Source organism: Oreochromis aureus, linkage group 7, assembly GCF_013358895.1.
Source record: "Oreochromis aureus strain Israel breed Guangdong linkage group 7, ZZ_aureus, whole genome shotgun sequence".
Classification (NCBI taxonomy): domain Eukaryota; kingdom Metazoa; phylum Chordata; class Actinopteri; order Cichliformes; family Cichlidae; genus Oreochromis; species Oreochromis aureus.
The window spans coordinates 13,252,891-13,271,969 of NC_052948.1; the positions used below are offsets into that span (position 1 = coordinate 13,252,891).

Sequence of the window (19,079 nt, forward strand, 5' to 3'; positions counted from 1 at the left end):
TAAACCCAGCTGGAGCTCAAATCAGGGCCTTTTTACAATAAAAGAGCAGCTAGAGAAAATGAAGCCCTATTTATTATTCCTTGTGGCTTTTTGTGACTGGAACCACAGACCCCTTGTCCACCCCCTTTTTTTTTCTCTCCCACTCGCCTTTGAATGCTTCTGACAAAAGGCTCCAATCTCTGCTGCTGCAGTAATGATTAGGTCTTTGTAGTTCTGCCCATACATACAAAAAAAAAAGAGAAAAACCCTCAGACATCAGTGCAGCATAACCTCTGTGGACCTTTAAAAAGGAAAGCAATGAGATTTCTTGTCCATGGTAGAATTGGTCTATAATGTTATCTGGTAACTCTGGTACTGCTTTGTTGAACATAATTGAATAATTAAGGATCTAATTTGTCATCACTTTGAGGTATTCTGGTACTTGGTTATTTTTTGTGCACTTACAACTTACCTTTTCTTAAACTCTCTAGTAGAGTAGGCAATTCTTGATCTTTCACAGTTATTAAAATGATTTTAAATGAGAAATTCTAGTCTTACTTTTTGAGCATGTTCTCATAGTACTTTTAAACTCACCCATCTCAGTCTGCAGAATCCTGCACCTACTTACTTTTATATTCATAGCACTTTGCTTTCCATGCACTTTCCCGGCACATCACATCACAAGTTCATTATTGGCAGAGTGTTTATATTGAGAGTTCTGTCTTTTGTTGATGCAACTCTTCCTATCATTCATAACAACTTCCGTTTTCTGGGCGATCTGTGACAGCTGTCGATAGACATGAACGCTGTCAGGTCATCTGTGCACGTGAGTCCAGACCATTAGCCTTTTCCTGAGAGATGAGATCTGGGGCAGCAACACTGAAACAAAGCAGTGCGGCTAATCGACCCAATCAACCCTTTCAGCTCGGAAAAAGAGACACGTGCTTCGCTGATGTGTAATTTAGTGAAGCACAAATGAAAATGGGGTAGATCGCTACCATTTTTAATCTCCTTAACTTCCTGAATGGTTGTTTTCGAGACCGTAGAACTCCCACATGCTTCTATTTTCAGACCTCGTGGACATGACATGTTCTTACTGACAGAAACAAAATTCGACATGCCATGAGCTGAGTGAAAGTGAATCCACAGTCAGTGGTATCAGTGGTTTCAGCAAATGTTCAGAAGCAAAAATTGGCTCTAACAAATAATAATAAATACATTTTTTGTTTCTTTTTGTCAAACATGAGGCATTTGCTTGCTGGATAGCAAATAATGCAAATTGTATCTGGAGCTAACTGCTTATATCGTGGCCACACACGAGAGTATAAAAGACTTGCTTCTTGCCTTTTTCATGAACTAATCTGCAAATCAAATCTGATATCTGGCACATGCAGAGCCATTCTCTCTCCTTCTTGCAGGTTGTGAAAAACTCTGCGCTTGGAATTCCTCTTTGTCTACAGGCATGTAAAAACACAGTGTGGCAACACTTTCTGAGAAATGTGAAGTGATACTGAGCCGTGCAAGCAGTAATTTCACTTTGCCTGTACAGCGCAACTGAGGTAAAGAAGATGAAACCCTGCCCTGCAAACAATAAATCTTTTTATTCCCTCAGGAAGTAGGCTCGCTTTGAGTGACTCACCCTATAATTGGCCCAACTGCGACATTAATCAGATAGCACCCTTTTCTTCTTTCTTTGGGGGTCTTTGATGCATAATTGAGCGGGTTTAGCTCTTGGGTGAGAATTATTTTGAGGCCATTGTGTATATTCTTTTTGCCTATTCGTCACCCTTTGAAAAAAGCCTTTGCGGAAAACCAAGTGTATCATATTGAATACCTGGATTTTTGTCAGGTTTTGAGACCTCTACATCATCAGTGTGATTGTTTTTCCCTGAAGAGCCTGAATAAGTTGTAGAATGCAACAAAAATCTATAAATTAATACTCATATATACAGTTTGATGTTTAAACTCTTCTAATAAAGATTTGTCAGAAGGTTCAATAAACGCACTAGTTTTTAAAAAAATGTGAATTTTCTTGCAATTATTTCATGGTTTAGGCTTTACAGTGCTAAGAAATTTCACAACAGAAGAATCAGTAGCCATTTGTTTTGCATCAAACAAATATAACCACATTTATTTTGAAAGTATAAAATTTCACACTGTAAAGGCCACTTTTCAGGGTAAATTGACAACCTTCCTGTAAGATTTACACAGACAAAAAAGCTTGTCCATCTCTCCGCTGGTCCAACATACTGTCCAGTTCTGTGGCAAAAAAAAAAGAAAAGAAAAAAAAAAAGCTATTGTTCTGCTTCACCACAGAAAATAGTTGGCGAGATCTGAATAACTTACTCAAAACAGGAAAACGGCAGGAGAGTGAGAATTCCTGATTTGTACATCCCACAGAGGACAGAGGAGCAAGGTTTCCAAACGGTTCTCTCTCTTTCTCTTTATTAAACCAGCTTACAGGCACAGCTTGACGTTACAGGCACTGTTTGCCTTCTACTGGGAGACTCGAAAAAAGAAATCTGCAAGTGACATTCTTTACACTGGCACCAGTCAGGCCACGAGAGCATCCCCACTGAGACAGCATCCTCCGTTTGTAGAAGCGGGGAGACTTTGCGCTGCAGACCTTGTCGTCAGAGGCCGTTTGGTGGCTCACCGTAGCTCTGTCGAGGTGTCCTTACTTTGAGGATAGTGTTCACATTCTTACTCACTAACCGTGACGTGGTGCTCGCTGAGGTAGAACAGTTGTACCAAAAGAGTTATTTATAAAGAATACAAATGAGTAACAGTCACATCAATAAACTTAAGAGTGGAGTCATGGGAGGGGAGGGGAACAACATCACATTTCACCCACATTTTCAGCACAACAATATGTAGATCACTGACATATCTTCCTTCCTTCCTAACAGAACAAACCTCTCCTTCAGTTCTTTCCCTTTCACTCGTAATGGCAGCTTCACAGATACTCAGACTGTATTTTTTTTTTTTTTTTTTACATCTACAAGCCAGTGCGAACAAATTCAGTTGTGAAAATACTTTCTCCGGTATCACGGCATGTGAAATTTATCCTTCCAACTCTCACACACGCTGTTGAAGAGTGTAAAAATAAAAAGAGAGAAGAGGGGGGGAAAAGAAGAGATAAGTCAACAAAAAGGAAAATAAAGCAGATAGTTGTCATGTTAGAGAGGGAACACCGGCGTACAGAAAAGTCACATTGTTCATCGACACCGCTTCGATATTAAAAGAGGAATCGGTAACATCCCTTTTGAAGGCTCTCATCTCTCCTGAAGGCTGGAATGAGCTAAGTGAGCTGATTGGCTCCCTGCAGGGTGGGCAAGGCGGGGCTCCTCTGCGCGCTGCTTACGGCTGGACACTGAGCCCTCTGTGTGGACTAGGACCAGCTGCTGTCCGTCAAACGCCCTGTCCCCTTACATGTGATGATGCTGTCCGTCGATTTTAGAAGCCTCTCTAGACAGGGCGCGTTGATTTTGCCCGGCGGCGGGCCTCTGGGCACCAAGTTTGTCTTAGTTTGGCTGTCTGTGCTGGAGGACACGGCGCTGTCCTGCGTTAGGTCTCTGTCACTGGGGGTCAGCAGGGGCCTGGGACCAGCCTGGGCCTGCTCTGCTGTGGGAGAGCAAATGGGTGACGTGTGGAGCCACTTTAGATTATTGGCAGAGTAAGCTCCAGGAGGAGTGAGATCTGTGACTCTCAGGGCTTTGGCGGTAGCTGGAGGATCGCTAGTAGTGATGGCGCTCACTGCTGCAGATGTGGTCACTGGAGACAGCTGTTGGGAATGACAAAAACGTTGCTCAGTTTCAACTGCGTGACCATGTATTATTCAGCGATGATTCTAATTGATTACCAAGACCTAAGTTTCATTTGCTGTCCATCTAGTTATTATAAGGACCCTGAAATATAAATAATATATTCATCGTGCAGAAATCTGAGTGAGGCCCAGATAATGGAAGGGCTGAAAGCAACACTAAAACGTAAATGGTTAGTTCTTTTATAGCGCTTTCCTACTCAAGCACTCAAAGCACTTTATACAACAAGCACTTTTTTCCTCTAAGTGCTTTCCATCGAACGTTCACACTCTGATGAGTGCAGTGAGAGCAAGTCGGGGTTCAGGGATCAAGCCACCAACCTTCCGATTAGCAGATGACCTGGTTTACCTTCTGCGCTACAGCCACCCTTAAATACACTGCAGGAACCTCTAATCGCATAAAAATGGCCCGAGAGCAATCAAGCCCCAAAATCTGGGTGGGGCGCTGCAACAACCTGAACACACATGTACACAGTGTATTAGCGCCTCAAAATTATTTAATTTCTCTGTTTAATATCTAACATTAGGGGTAAAAACTGGTATTAATTTTGAGTTTTGTTTCCATGTTTCTAAAATATTCTATCTGAACCGTGGTTTGGCCTCCACTAATTCTTGAGGAGCTTGTTGTTTAGCTACTAGAAGCCCCAGCTTTTTGAAAAGCTACTTATTTTGTCTGCCATCTGGTGCCGGACACTAAGTGTCCAATGAAATGTTTTTATCCAGAAAGTAAATAACACGCTGAAGAGCGTGGCAGGCATAAGACCAAAATTATGAGCACGGTTCTGAGGGCGATAATTCTCTGTGTATTTGTTTAAACACACGATCTTTAGATAATCCGTGAGAATTCCCCCAGTTTTCTTTTCTCACACGTAGCACAGAGCAAGAAATAGTCCACGTTCAGCCATGTTCGCGCTACTAGAAATACTCGATTTGGGAACCTGCTCCGATTGAGCTGCACCACCTGCATAATTTACACACTGTAGCAATCAGACTTTGTAGTAGGGATCTGGTATGAGCAGTATCGATCATAGAGGGTGTAGTCAGTTATAAAGTATAAAAAAACCTAATGTAGATCATAAAGTCCTGTTCATGACAGGGTGTGTCAGGACTAATTCCTCACCAATTAAATGCAAAGGAATGTTCTAAAGTATCCTGACCTTTCTTATCCCCTTAGGGACACTCCTCCAAAATTACCTTTTCTCCTCTGTCATTGTTCTTAGTGAACCTGAGACTGCAGTAATACCTCGGTAAAAATAGCTTTTAATCCTCCTTCCCCTGTTCCAGACCTGTGATTAAATAATAATAGATATTTTAGTCGCTCTTCCACTGCGTCGTCACCATATGTTCTTGGCAGCGGGATTTGTCTAGGCGAAGAGCTCTTGCACAACAGCTTCTCTTTTTTTTAACTTTACCTTGAGTTTCTTGGTAGGAGCAGCTTCCTCTGTTTGGGTGACAGTGAGTGGGTGTTCTTGAAGCTTTACATTAGGGAACCAGCTCTTCAGCATTTCTTCCATTTTAAGAATGATATTAATGTATTTCTCCCTGGAAGCAGAGGTGGAAAAAAAAGAAAAGAAACAGAGAGTGAGAGAGAGCTATTTACTCAAGCTATCACGCATGAATCTGAGTAATCGAGCAAAAATCTTGGTAACCTCTTCTCTGAAATCTACCTCCCCATCAAGCTCGCACAGGAAATATGCACTCTTGAAAAGCAAGCGAACACATTCACTCGCTCAACAAAGCCTGCTCTCCATGTGTGTGGGGAGGGGAACATTGTCTTAAGTACATTTCTCACATGCTTCGAGCTCACACGTGGACTGGCGTATAATACTCCCGCTCGCCTCTAAATATAAACGCCAAAGCCACAACGTTCTCCCACAGCGTCAGTGTAAAAATAAAACAGTTGACGCAGTTCACATCGGAGGTGGGCGCAGTCAGAATCCCCCTTAACTGCTGCCCGTCAGAACCAGATGGCGAGCGGGGATTAGCCTGGGCCGTATGATCGGGACCTTCCTGCTATATTCAGTTCAACCCATGTTAAATTCATGTGAAAGATTATCCGCCACAGTGGCTGCTAAAAAAAAGTCACTTTGATCCTATCTACCATTGTGTTGCTCCAGGGGCTGCCAGCTGGCAACACAGAGCAGACACCAGGAGAGACACGAGGGAGGGGTTTAGTCCACCTTCCAGCCTCTGCCCTGGCTGTCTGCAGGGAGGCTGCCACACCCACTCTTTGTTTCCCTTATGGAGGCAGCAGCTGGTGGGTGAGGGCTCCAATTAGTCTGCGCTAGGCTCAGGAGCACTTTGTCTAATATCAGTATACCTTGATGCAAAGCCTCGTGCTAACTGCACCCCAAAGATTCCCATTTAGTTTCACGGCTAAACTGTACACGATGCTGGGATTTCGTTTCAGTGTAATCAAATAGTATTGATACGATCGCTGAGTGCAATCGCTCTGTGAAATTATGCTCTAAAGTGATTACTCAAATCAAAAACTCGAAACTTTCCAGCTTCTTAAATGTGACAGTTTCCTGTTTCCAGATAATTGAAACATGTATAACATGAGTTTCTGAAATTTTTTGATAGCCACATTCATCAGATATGGAAGTTTTCTGTTCAGCGGTTAAGAAAATGCACAAATGAATGGACAGATATTCTTTTTTATATGTGGGGGAAAAGACTTGCACTAAAAATCAGATCATAAAGACTTGAGAATTGGTAGGGTTTTTTTTCCATTTAACAATGTGAAATACCAAAACATTTTAAATTTGACTGGGAAACAGGGACTATAAGAGTTTCTCCTTGAAAGGGGTGATATCATATTCCATTATGCTGTCTGGCCGGTGGAGAGCTAATCACACAGACACAAGTGGGCTGCTCTCACAGTGGAGCCTGATACATTTTTAACAAGATGCCCAGGTTTAGTGAGAGGCAGCCATCTCTTATCCTGAATGTGTGGGGGTAGCAGCAACCTGCTGTGAGCCATGTGTCAGAAACATAACGGAGACCACTTCGACCCACAGATAGCAAGCAGTACTGGGCAGCCCTTGTATATGTATGCTGGGGGATGCACTGTGGTTCTCACACGGGTTTGAAACCACAAGTGAAAAGAGCACACAGATTTTCTACGCTGACACATTTATGTCAAAGTACCGATTATCATTGTTTCATGTAGGGCAGAATGTGGGTCACATTTAGGACACCTACCCCATGTAGGGATTCTGCAGAACACCCATGATCCTCTGAATCCGGTCCATGGCGACACTCTCCTGGAAACTGCTGAGTCCTGGCAAGAAGAAAGTTGTAGCATGAGCCACATGAACTGTGTTGACAGCAGGGCTGAGTCTGTTCAGCAGATGGGTAGTGTGAAATGTGTGTGTGAAGGAACAGACTCCCTGCTTCTGTGGCCAGGAAGTGCTGGGTCACACGAGGTTCGGGTTTGACTAAGATCCCAAACTAAGCAGTTTCTGTGCCCGCCTGAACACGGTGCTCTCTTTCAGAGATCTTCATAATGCCTATCTGACTTAAGAACTGCATCACTTTACACACACATGCGCACATATACAAGGAATGCTTGTGGTTAGATGACAGTCCTACGACAACACACGTTTCAGACATCTCACGCTCATATCTCAGGGACACCTATTCCACAAAGACTTGCGTAGTCTATGCGCGCTATTGTTTTTTTTCTTTCTGAGACAAAAGAGACCGTGAGAAACAGACTCAACTAAGACATTTTGTGTTAAATCGGGTTAATGTCTTGTGTGTGAAGCAGAAGACATATTAAATGCTGACTTACTTTCTTTGTATCTCCCTGAACGAAGGCCATTCAAGATTGATGACAGTGGATGAATGTAGCATTGTAGCTCCATGCACTGAAAATAATAACAGATTTATTAGTGTTAGTGGGTAATAAAACACCTTTACAAACCTTTTCTGATAAGCTCATATTAAATCACCCATTTTGTTATATAAGTTGACAAGAACTTTAGATGACTAACTAGCTTTGTTTGACTTATGACAGAAAAAGTCTAGTTCTTTAGAAACGGATAGCAAATAGGGGAAGGTCATTTTTACTGGAAATGTCATGCAGGAAGCACTCTGTAAAACCACCACGGGAGCCAGTCTGGGTGATAGGGTACGCGCTAGTTTTGCTGACACTGTCAACCACTGTCTGTGGAACGCACACATGCACCACAGAGGCGCTCACCTTGCTGCTAAAAATTCTGTCTTTCTCTGACACGTTGGAAATGAGCTGCCGTTCTTTGCATTCTTCCTCTGTAGAGCCGCGAGGTCTCTTCAGTGCCTGCTGAGTGTTGTTGCCATTCATTCTTTCTCCTTGCTGTGTTTTACACAGTCCAGTGGCGGTGTCTCTGTCCCATTTTTCCATGCAGCCGGGAGATCCCCGGCTGGAGACCTCCCTGACCTCGCTCCAGTTACCGTCGCCCTCCTTCAAGTCGCTGCTCCAGCGGCAGCTGCTGTCAGTCGGGCCCAGGTGCGAAGCGGCACACGGGGATAAAGGAGCTTCTGTCTGGCTGTGCTTTCTGGTACAGTCAGGCTCCTGCTCGTTCTCATTATCCTCATTGTCGCTAGCCAGCCAGTCAATGGAGTTGTCCGAATCTGTAGCAGACATCCTCAGCTGCAGGGTCTAACTAGCACTGACCATCACCGACCTGACAAAGAGAAAGTCACCGTTATTACATTGCAACAACATGAAACATATTAAAGGGAGCAGCGATAACAGACACGGAGACGAGAAACAGTAAATTAAAAATTAACTACATCAAGGCCTTTAGCCAAAATAATCAAATGTAGTGTTCTTGAGCAATAGGTCAAGGAAAAAAACAAAAAAAGTCCAGCCAAGCAGAAATAACAATAAAGACAGAGGAGGGACAGCAGTGTACTCTGAGCAGATGGTGGCAGTGAGATAACAGTTGTTGAGACCACAATGACCTGTTTGTTTTGCAGATGCAACACCTGAGCCAGTAAACACAGGCCAGTCACCATCACAAGCAAACAGCATATGGTCCTTCGCCCCATCAAATACTCGGGGGCTGGTGGGTGGGGGGCTCACATCATTTGTCCCTCCAAATTTTTTTCACTGCAACCCTCAAACGTCATCACAACACACACAAACAAATTTCTAAATTTCACAGTTGCTACCCCGACTATGCTCCCCCCAACCCTCACTCTGTCAGCTGGCCTGCCAGCTGCTACCACCACATTCATTCATACACTTCATTCGCTTGCTTTTTCAAAGGGGCAGAGGTCTGCCACCATGACGACTAGTGCCTCGACGAACCGCAGACCTCCCATCAACACAAGTGACACTTGTGGGGTGAAAAAAGAGATTTAACAAAATGGGAAGCATTCATCGCTGAAGAACGCCTTCTGTATAAAAAAAAAAATCCAACTAAAGGCTCTCCACGGAGGCTTAATTGCAGTATATTTCCTCTGTGTTTATTACAAGGGGGGAAATGAGAACAGCATTTTCAGCACAGAGATTATTTTAGGATTTTCAGAGTTAAGGACTGCCATGTCTCTTGCTTCCTGTAAGATTTGAGGGTAGAGGGGTTAATTGCTCCCTGATTCTTTGTCGCCTTCTGATCTAATTGTTACAAAGGAGGAGTGGAGCGGACATTTACTGATATACTGAATAAAATGCAAACACATACATGATGTCATTGCTCTAAATCAAAGCAATGATTTACAGGAGCACATGAGTATTGAGCGCCATAGAAGAGATTCAGCAAAGTCCCACAGAATCTTGAATCTAATTCCAAGCTACTGCAATGTCAGTTTGTTTTGTGTTGTGTAATACTGTATTACACAACACAAAACAGACACAGACACAGCAGTAGCAAAAAGAAAATCTAATTTCTCTCTATAATTGTGTAAAAGTCGCTCTTCTTATTAATATACTATCTCTAAATCAATCCAGTGGCACTGAGAAAATAGATCAACATAGCTATGTGCCATGACTACCTCCACGCTACTACTAATTTCTTTCTGTGACAAAAAACAGCATACACATGTCAAGCTTACTAAATATTCACTTGCCCTGGGCCTTTGCATGCGCATATAGGCCTACAGTTGTATTCTGATAACACTTTAAATAGCAGTAGGTACTGATAACAGTTAACACCGTGGATTTCTGAATCAAACAATAGGTGCTCTCATAAAGCAATTTAAAATATATATATATACCAGTTAGCTTCCGCGACCTCGACGTCTACATCTACCTGTGTAGGTGGGGCACCTGAATAGAGATGCCCACCGCTCAACACGTACGCCGATATGCTTGAAATATAAGAGAATATTTCAGATATTCACACGTCGTTATCTCTCAGAGAAAACGAGCATAGGAAGATAAGGTGGCAGGTCTGATCTGTCCGCCTAAATGCGGGTTTCACATCAGTTGGGTAACAGACACAATAGACTTCCTCATCAGTCACAGTAAATTTGGCAGCATGCTGGATTATTAAAATATAAATATATATATTTAAACAATAAAGAAAGAAAGGAAACAGGAATACCAGTCCCTGTCACAGGAAGGCTACCATATCGCAGCATTAAACACAACCGCAAACTCTTTGTTTTTGTGACCAGGTTGTCTGTGTGAAATTCCTCTGGATGATTTAAAATATTAATATTAATAGGATATCGTTTAGTCCTCTCGGAAACACACAGTAAGTGATGTTTATCGGGAGGCTCTGGGCATTAAAAGGAGATGCGGATGGGTGCCTACCTTCCCAGGATGGAGCGGCTGGTCGTACTCTTCCTTTGTTCAGCGGTAAATCCAGTAGGACTGTCGGCAGAGAGCAGCTGATGTGCTGGACGTGCGGCGTGAGAGAGAGGAGGCAGAACATCCAGTGATCGGCCCGTGTTGCTTCTCCCAAGGCAACGTGTCTGGGAGGGCGGGACTAGCGTGAGCATGCGCTCTCATTTGCTCCTCGAGCGGCTCCGACTGACCAATCGGTTCCTCCGTTCAGTACAGCCGCGGAGCAATAGGCGAGGCCGGTTTACATATGCAAATGACATGGAAATGACACAAACACGTGGACACGCGGATCGGTTTCATTTCAGCAGCTGGGTGAAAAGTCAAGCCAGGACTGACTGTGGTCATTCTACAGGCATTCTTGGGCATTATATCATCTGGATGATGATGCTTGACTTGAGGCATGTCAGTAAGCTGAGCGGCTCTGCTAAAGGCGCAGTCAGCAATTTCAGGAACAAGTGTGAGAGTTAATGAGTTTGCCCAAGGACACTTCGGTAGAGTGTAGCAGGCACTTATTTTTGCACCTTTAAAATATGTTTGCTAATGGTGGTGGTGGTGTGGTGAATGGGGGGCATCAGCAAAGTAATTAAAGGGCAACCGGTAAGATCTATTCACATGTATTTATTATAAGTAAGATTCTGTACATGTAATAGATATTATTAGGTCATGTTTGACATTTTAATCTGTAATATAAGGCTACTTTGTTATCGTTTAACTTTATAAAATGATAATAAACTTAGGATGACCTGCAAAGTAACTAGCTTTTAGAAAATAGAGGAGAAATAGACGAGAGAAAGTACCTGCTGCAAAACTATACAGTACTTGTACACGAATACTTTCTGCATGCCATAAGACATTACATAAGATGTCTCCAAGTTGTGAGTGACTAAGTAAATAATACATTAAGATGAATCATAGTGGAATTAGTCATTAATTGTTTCATTTTGCTTTTCTTGAGAAGGTAAATACACAAAACCAGAACCACTTTTCCACACGCAATGCTGCTTCTTCTTGACCATAGCTCTGTATTTTTTTTTTATTTATAATTTATTTTTTTCTAGGCACAGTGATGGTAAAACTGATGACTCACAGGACCTCTGTTTGACTGCATGAGAGAGTAGGATTAGGTGCCCTCTGTCAGAGGCCAGACGAGAATCCTGAGCTTGGAGCCAGTGAGTCACGAACCCTTTCACAGCAAACAGTGGTGGGGGGGGGGGAGATCACGTGCGCCTGGGAGACGCCCACTCAAAAAGCACAAACGGCCTGGTCTCCTCATCTCCCTCAGTTGACAATGCGGACAGACAGGATTTGAAACAACACATTTTCCCCCCTTCTCTCTCCAGAGTAAACAGGTCACATGCGAAAAGGCTCCACGAGATGTTTACATAGCCGAGGACGCTGCCCAGACAGTTTTAACAACCGGGTGCAAATCTGTCTGAGATATAATGCAGAAGGACTTCTTGGACTGTCATCTTTGCTTTCTATAATGAGCTTGTACCATGGTAATTAGATTGAAAAGGCAATTTGTGGTCAAGTGATCATAGAGTAGCACATGTGGCTACTTTTGCTTTATGTGCTGCCGTCACAATGAAGAGCAGGCAGGATGAGGGCACCAGCAAACACTAGCTTTGCTCTCTACGGATGAGCCTGTAATCACATCCTGCTGTGAAGAATGCATTCTAAAACCAGTCAAGGTGACACACCTACTGGCACGGTTAGACATTCATTTTGAATTTTAATTGTCCTGTAAATCACAGCGGTCTCTCACACATCCCACAAACAGCCTGCTGCTGTTCTGCTCCCCAGGCTCTGATCCCCCGGTGACCCCAGACTTTGTGACGACCGAGAGCTTTCCAGCAAACTCTCATTTCCCTTATTTGTCTTAGAGGCTGTCACTGTGAAATATGTATCACATTCACCTCAAAGCACAGGAAACAGACATACATACATTTGATGTTCAAAGAGCTTTTATTGGGCTCATACATCCAGCATTCTGAACCACGCACGCATGGCATCATACATTTAGAAACCTTAGCCACAGATTGTCGTGAATGTTTCAGTAAATCTTTTGTGTGATCGCCAGGAATGTTTAAGTGTTTAACAACAATCCAATTCTACGGAGCCGTTCTCCAATTTTCACAATCTGTCATTCGCATAAAGAACAACAGCAGCAATTTGCAGTCTGTTCACAAAAGGGAACTCTTTTTATCTGTGCGTTTTCCTGTCAGGATCCAAGATGAGTCACACGACACAAACTGGCACTGCGATTTTCAATTTGTCAGAGAGGCAGGCTGAAAACATATCCCACAGAGACTGGATTTCTCCCGCTCTCATTCATAAAAAATAAAAGACCAATCAGAGACTCACACCCACTTTATTATAGGGCATACGCTGAACATCTGTCCCTTTCTAACCCTGTCTTCTCAAAAACATAAAAAAGAAAGACCCAGCACGTGTGCGTGGGGAGCATCAACCGCACCTCACCCTATGGACTAAAGGCAGCTCTGAACTCAAGTACATGTGTGCACGATTTACGGTATTGTAAAATCTGTTTCTTATTTTCAGGCAGCGTCACATGTCTAATGCAATGACTTGCCATCAAAAGCACTAGCCAGTAACCTAAACTGACCCGTGTTACACTTGCATAAAGTGAGGGAATGTGAGAGACAGTGGCCTTACCTGTAAATATGCTGCAAGTGGAGGCAGGCATGCATGTGAGAGTGTTTGGGTGCCATTTGCACGGGAGCGTATTTGCGTTTGTGTCTGTTATATCAACATCTGTCGCGTGAACTGTGTATATGACTCAGCTGGGTGTACCCTGGCTTTGCTCCATATGCTTTCCTGAACTCAAAACCTGACCTATGGTGACACACACATGCACGGTTTTATTTAAATTGGGACGGCAAACAACAGACTTCCCACACCATTGTTCACATTATGCCTGCTCACCACTAATAGCAGGAGTGCGACCCAGGCACAGGTTTTGGTTTGGAGCTCAGATGGAAGAGAAAACCGACAGGAATGTCCATAACTGTGTTAACGACAACTAAAGCTGCTGCAGGGAAGACAAATGTAAACACAAAGGCGCACCAGACATTAAAGACGTCCTCTGGCTGGACATAATTGACATCGGTACAAAATATTGGGTCCTTGCAGTGATTCATAGACTTGTAATAACAGGATTACATAACTTTTTTTCCTGTAATGTTTGCAAAGCCTTGGACTACCTCCCTCAAGTCTCAGCCACCAATTGAGCATGTCGGCTTTGAGGAATAAAACCTAATTTTCCCATCAATCTAGCTGAAGCTGAACTTTGTGACTTGGATCCCGTTCTCTGCTTATGTGTTTTACAATGATCTTCACAGATGTTCCACGTGACAATAACAGAATGCCATGTCTGGAACCTGTTTAGCTTTTTAATCTTGGTTAGAAAACATGTCTTCCACTTCTCCCTAGTGTAGCATATTACTCCTCCAGATATGTCATCCTGTTACAGTAAATGCTACTTCTACAAATAAACCCCACCCACACACTAGAAGTGTAACTGCATGTACTGTGGGCACGCTGCAGCGGCGGGGTGGGGGGGTGTCAGTTGTATGCACAGCCAATCGCATTTAGATTTGATATTAGAGGTTATGCAGTCAGAGAAGGAGTGATACTCATTGCATTTTTGTTGCTTTAAAGGGTTGGACTTCCGGCGCCCCGTCATACACCCTCCCTCTTCCTTTTGCACCTTCTCCCTCTTCCAACTTCAGTCACATGTGCTTCATCCAGAGAAAAAGCTCCCTGACCATTTTCCACACAGACAGTTCACATGCAGGCAGTTGAGAATGTCTGGCAGCAAACCACTGACAAATATTTTATGGCTCTGTGTATGTGTGTGTGTGCGTGTGTGTGTGCGTGTTTATACTCTCTCTAGTGTCTGAACGGCTGCCAGAGCAGCTCAAGCGACAGTGGGATATCTATCTGCAGGGCTGAATGTTACATGTGACTGGGGTATATTTTAACTAGGTTATGTAAGTGCTCCAGCCTGCGTTCTCCACGCACAGATGAGGAGGGCTACACATGATGCAGAGGACTGTGAGCTCACCACAAGCATTGAATAATTCCTGCACTAGGCTGGAACTTTGGCCAGTATACACCTCAGAGAAACGGTCTTTAAAGTATCAGGTTCCACTTCAAAAAAAGACCTAAAAATATTAGCCTCCTGTGATTCATTGTTACTACAGCTTTTCTTTGCCATGCAGCCATATTGATTCCAGATGATGTAACATTGTGAGTTAGTAGCAGCAGCGTAATAGCCTATAATCTTAATGTGAAGGTTAGGGTTATGTAAGGGGATTTTTGAGAGATTTTAAAAAAAGCACAAGTCCAAAAAAAAGTTACCTGGCAAAAGCTTTGACAGCTCTATTCACACTCGTCTACTGTTGTTAAAAGATGTATCTGTGGCTTGTGATCACTTGTTAAAAAAACAAAACAAATAAAGCACATAATTGGACATCCATTACATAGGTTGACCAAGTCTGTATTTGAGGCTCCCTGTGGAGAGCTGATGAGACGGGTGACAACAGGCTAGCCGCCAAATTTATGTCCAACGTAGAGCTGCCCACGCTCCCGCTGCTGCCGCTTTTATGGAATCATCATGTGGGCGTTTTAGTGCGAGATCCTATCTAGAAGTGATGCGATATGGGCTGATAATTTCTTTGTAGCCAACTATCTAACCTCACTTGGAGGATCATAGCTCTTTCATAGCAATGAGTTTCGACCCCAAACCTCATCACAGGCCTCTTCTGACAGCAGCATGTGCTTTTTCAGAGATGTGAAATATCAGTTTAAATGATAAAAACAATTACTGCTGGACTATTAACCAATCTGACTCAAGTCCAGTTCCTCAGGATTTGCTCTGGTGGTGTGTTTGTTAAAGCTTTCAATGTCCCCAAGTCCGAGGGTTCGAGTGACTTTTGTCATCAGACGGAGAGCTCTTGGGAGCTCCACATACATTTTTTTGTGACTTTAGAATTTAAATTACAATTGTAATGTAATGCAAAGTCTTATTGGCTGTTGTTATGTAAATTCGCCTTTAGGTCACAAACAAAACAGTCAAGCACGTTAATGCTGATTACGAAAGCAGACCCTAGTGGGCCCTAATGGCCTTGCAGATGCAGGAAGTATAATCAAGGGTTAATCTAGGCTTAAGTATTTTGGTACACAGTGGGCTTACCAGCCAAGAGAGTGCATCTCGAAGGTTAGCCAACACAGGACTAGCTACTACAAGAATACTATCTATACAGGAGATAAGAAGGGGATGTTCAACAGAAAACAATGGGTTTTATCATTTAAACACAGAGAATAAAAGGTTGGATATAAAGGTTCTGATAAAGGGGGATCGTGGGGTGCCAGAATGAAAGAATAAGACAACAGGAAAAAAAGATAAAGGGTCAAAGGGACTGGTCAGGTGATGAGATCAAGGTTTACACATGCAAAAGTAAAACAAAAGGTGACACAAACACAATGTCAAGCACTCTGGGGAATGTCCTATGGGGGCTCTTTGTGCTTAGCAACCCCATGTTAACATGAGCACCATGTTAACATTAACTGTGTGACTGTGTGTCCTGGCCCTGGGTGCATCCCTCCCTTTGCCCTTTGTCAGATCATCCTGTTGTTGTCAATTGCTTGTTTCTCACACTTCAGTTCTGAATTCCTAACTTGTGTCACTCCTTTGTTGGACTTTGTGAACTTTGCCTTAATCAGTAAAGGTTAAGCTTTTTTATTCTATTTTAGTCTCTGCGCCCTGTGCTTTGGTCATCTAAATATATTCTGCAAGTATTTTTGCACATCCTACAGTTAATTATAAATAATTAACATGAACTTTTTGGTCAATATTTAACTATAGAGGAAACATAAACATAATACTGCTGGTATTTTTTTAAAGGAATTAAAGATATAGTCATTTAAACAGGGGATATAGAACAGCCATGTCAGTTGTCAAATGCCGTTATAGGAATATCAGGTAATTAAAGAATCAATTACAGCTTCCTCCATTACATTACAACACTTAGAAATTAGCCATTAAGAATGTGTTAAAGTCTACGCGCTGGCTGTTAATCGGCAAAACAAAGATTTTATTACATTTCTCATTATGCGAATCATTAGTGAGAAGGCTTTTTAAATATGTAGCTGTGGAAGCATACTTCAGGGGTTACTTTGGACAATGCCACGGTGGATTTGAGCATTTAATTCCTTGTGCCATTATAATCTTCTTCAACTGTTAAGCCAATGTGATTTAGTTACGTTTAATGTCGGTAATATATTGCTCGTATGAGCTGAAATGGAGTCACAGGAAGCAGGATCTCAGAGGGAAATTTCACCTTGAGATATCTCATTGTCACAACTCCCTGGTGTAGCAGAGTAGCACACATGCATTAGTCACCCATTCAGAGTGCTTTACAGTGTGGTTGAAGAGTCAGGCTGAAATTTCCACACAGAACAAACCTTTAATAGCAGGGGTTGTTTGTGGCTAACACGTGTCCTTGGCCGTGCCCCAGGAGTGAGGTTTGTGTTTTGCTCACCAATAGGAACAGAAAAGCTTCAACGTGGGCCTTATGTATATTTTTTTTATTATGCTGCTGCTGCAGTCATATACTTGCATAACATTGTGAGGCCCACATTAGGACTTGTGCTCTTTTGTTTGGATGTCATCCCAACCTTTTAAAGTGGGAAAAAAAAGTACCTGGCATCTCTCCAGCCTTCTTCTTCTGAGGAGGAGTAGTGCTGAGACTCAGAGGGCTACAGAGGGGTGTTACACTCCTACTCTCCTCCATCAGCTTCTTAGTAAGAGAAACAACAAGATGGCACATTTAAGCAGTGACTGTACCCTATGCTTAGCCAAGGGGCACCTGCTGGACCTGCTCTAATGTATGGTCATAAAAGAGTTTGTGTAATGGCTTTCAAATGCCAACAACATAACAGTAAAGTTGGTCTGCATCAAGCTCATGTGCACTCAAAATGTGGAGTATATATGTACAGTACTGTGCAAAAGTCTTGAGTCACCTTCTCATTTGCTTATATTTCGGTTCTGAGGAGCACGACTGTTTTAATTTTTAAAACCGGCTTTGAGCAATAGCTCTCTCTATCTGTCAAAGTTTTTTTTTGTACATTCTCTTCTTTTCAACTCATTTTCAGTCCAATCCTTGTACAGTGGGGCAAAAAAGTATTTAGTCAGCCACCGATTGTGCAAGTGCCCCCACCTAAAATGATGACAGAGGCCAGTAATTTGCACCAGAGGTACACGTCAACTGTGAGAGACAGAATGTGAAAAAAAAATCCATGAATACACATGGTAGGATTTGTAAAGAATTTATCCGTAAATCAGGGTGGCAAATAAGTATTTGGTCAATAACAAAAATACAACTCAATACTTTGTAACATAACCTTTGTTGGCAATAACAGAGGTCAAACATTTACTATAGGTCTTTACCAGGTTTGCACACACAGTAGCTGGTATTTTGGCCCATTCCTCCATGCAGATCTTCTCCAGAGCAGTGATGTTTTGGGGCTGTCGCCGAGCAACACGGACTTTCAACTCCCGCCACAGATTTTCTATGGGGTTGAGGTCTGGAGACCGGCTAGGCCACTCCAGGACTTTCAAATGCTTCTTACGGAGCCACTCCTTTGTTGCCCGGGCGGTGTGTTTTGGATCATTGTCATGTTGGAAGACCCAGCCGCGTTTCATCTTCAAAGTTCTCACTGATGGAAGGAGGTTTTGGCTCAAAATCTCACGATACATGGCCCCATTCATTCTGTCCTTAACACGGATCAGTCGTCCTGTCCCCTTGGCAGAAAAACAGCCCCATAGCATGATGTTTCCACCCCATGCTTCACAGTAGGTATGGTGTTCTTGGGATGCAACTCAGTATTCTTCGTCCTCCAAACACGACGAGTTGAGTTTATACCAAAAGTTCTACTTTGGTTTCATCTGACCACATGACATTCTCCCAATCCTCTGCTGTATCATCCATGTGCTCTCTGGCAGACTTCAGACGGGCCTGGACATGCACTGGCTTCAGCAGCGGAACACGTCTGGCACTGCGGGATCTGATTCCCTGCCGTTTTAGTGTGTTACTGATGGTGACCTTTGTTACTTTGGTCCCAGCTCTCTGCAGGTCATTCACCAGGTCCCCCCGTGTGGTTCTGGGATCTTTGCTCACCGTTCTCATGATCATTTTGACCCCACGGGATGAGATCTTGCGTGGAGCCCCAGATCGTGGGAGATTATCAGTGGTCTTGTAAGTCTTCCATTTCCTGATGATTGCTCCCACAGTTGATTTTTTCACACCAAGCTGCTTGCCTATTGTAGATTCACTCTTCCCAGCCTGGTGCAGGTCTACAATACTTTTCCTGGTGTCCTTCGAGAGCTCTTTGGTCTTGGCCATGGCGGAGTTTGGAGTCTGACTGTTTGAGGCTGTGGACAGGTGTCTTTTATACAGATGATGAGTTCGCACA

The 19,079-nt window shown here is 43.1% G+C and overlaps 1 protein-coding gene across 1 annotated transcript; it reads right to left on the reverse strand.

Moving 5' to 3' along the window:
- Positions 1-2,082: 2,082 nt before the first annotated feature.
- Positions 2,083-10,700, reverse strand: LOC116326179 (circadian-associated transcriptional repressor). Its single transcript, XM_031747342.2, has 6 exons — positions 10,548-10,700; positions 8,010-8,472; positions 7,599-7,674; positions 7,007-7,085; positions 5,215-5,344; positions 2,083-3,763 (listed from the first exon to the last, which is right to left on the reverse strand). Exons 2-6 carry the CDS (start codon positions 8,430-8,432, stop codon positions 3,371-3,373), a joined length of 1,101 nt encoding a protein of 366 aa, XP_031603202.1. The 5' UTR covers positions 8,433-8,472; positions 10,548-10,700; the 3' UTR covers positions 2,083-3,370.
- Positions 10,701-19,079: the final 8,379 nt, after the last annotated feature.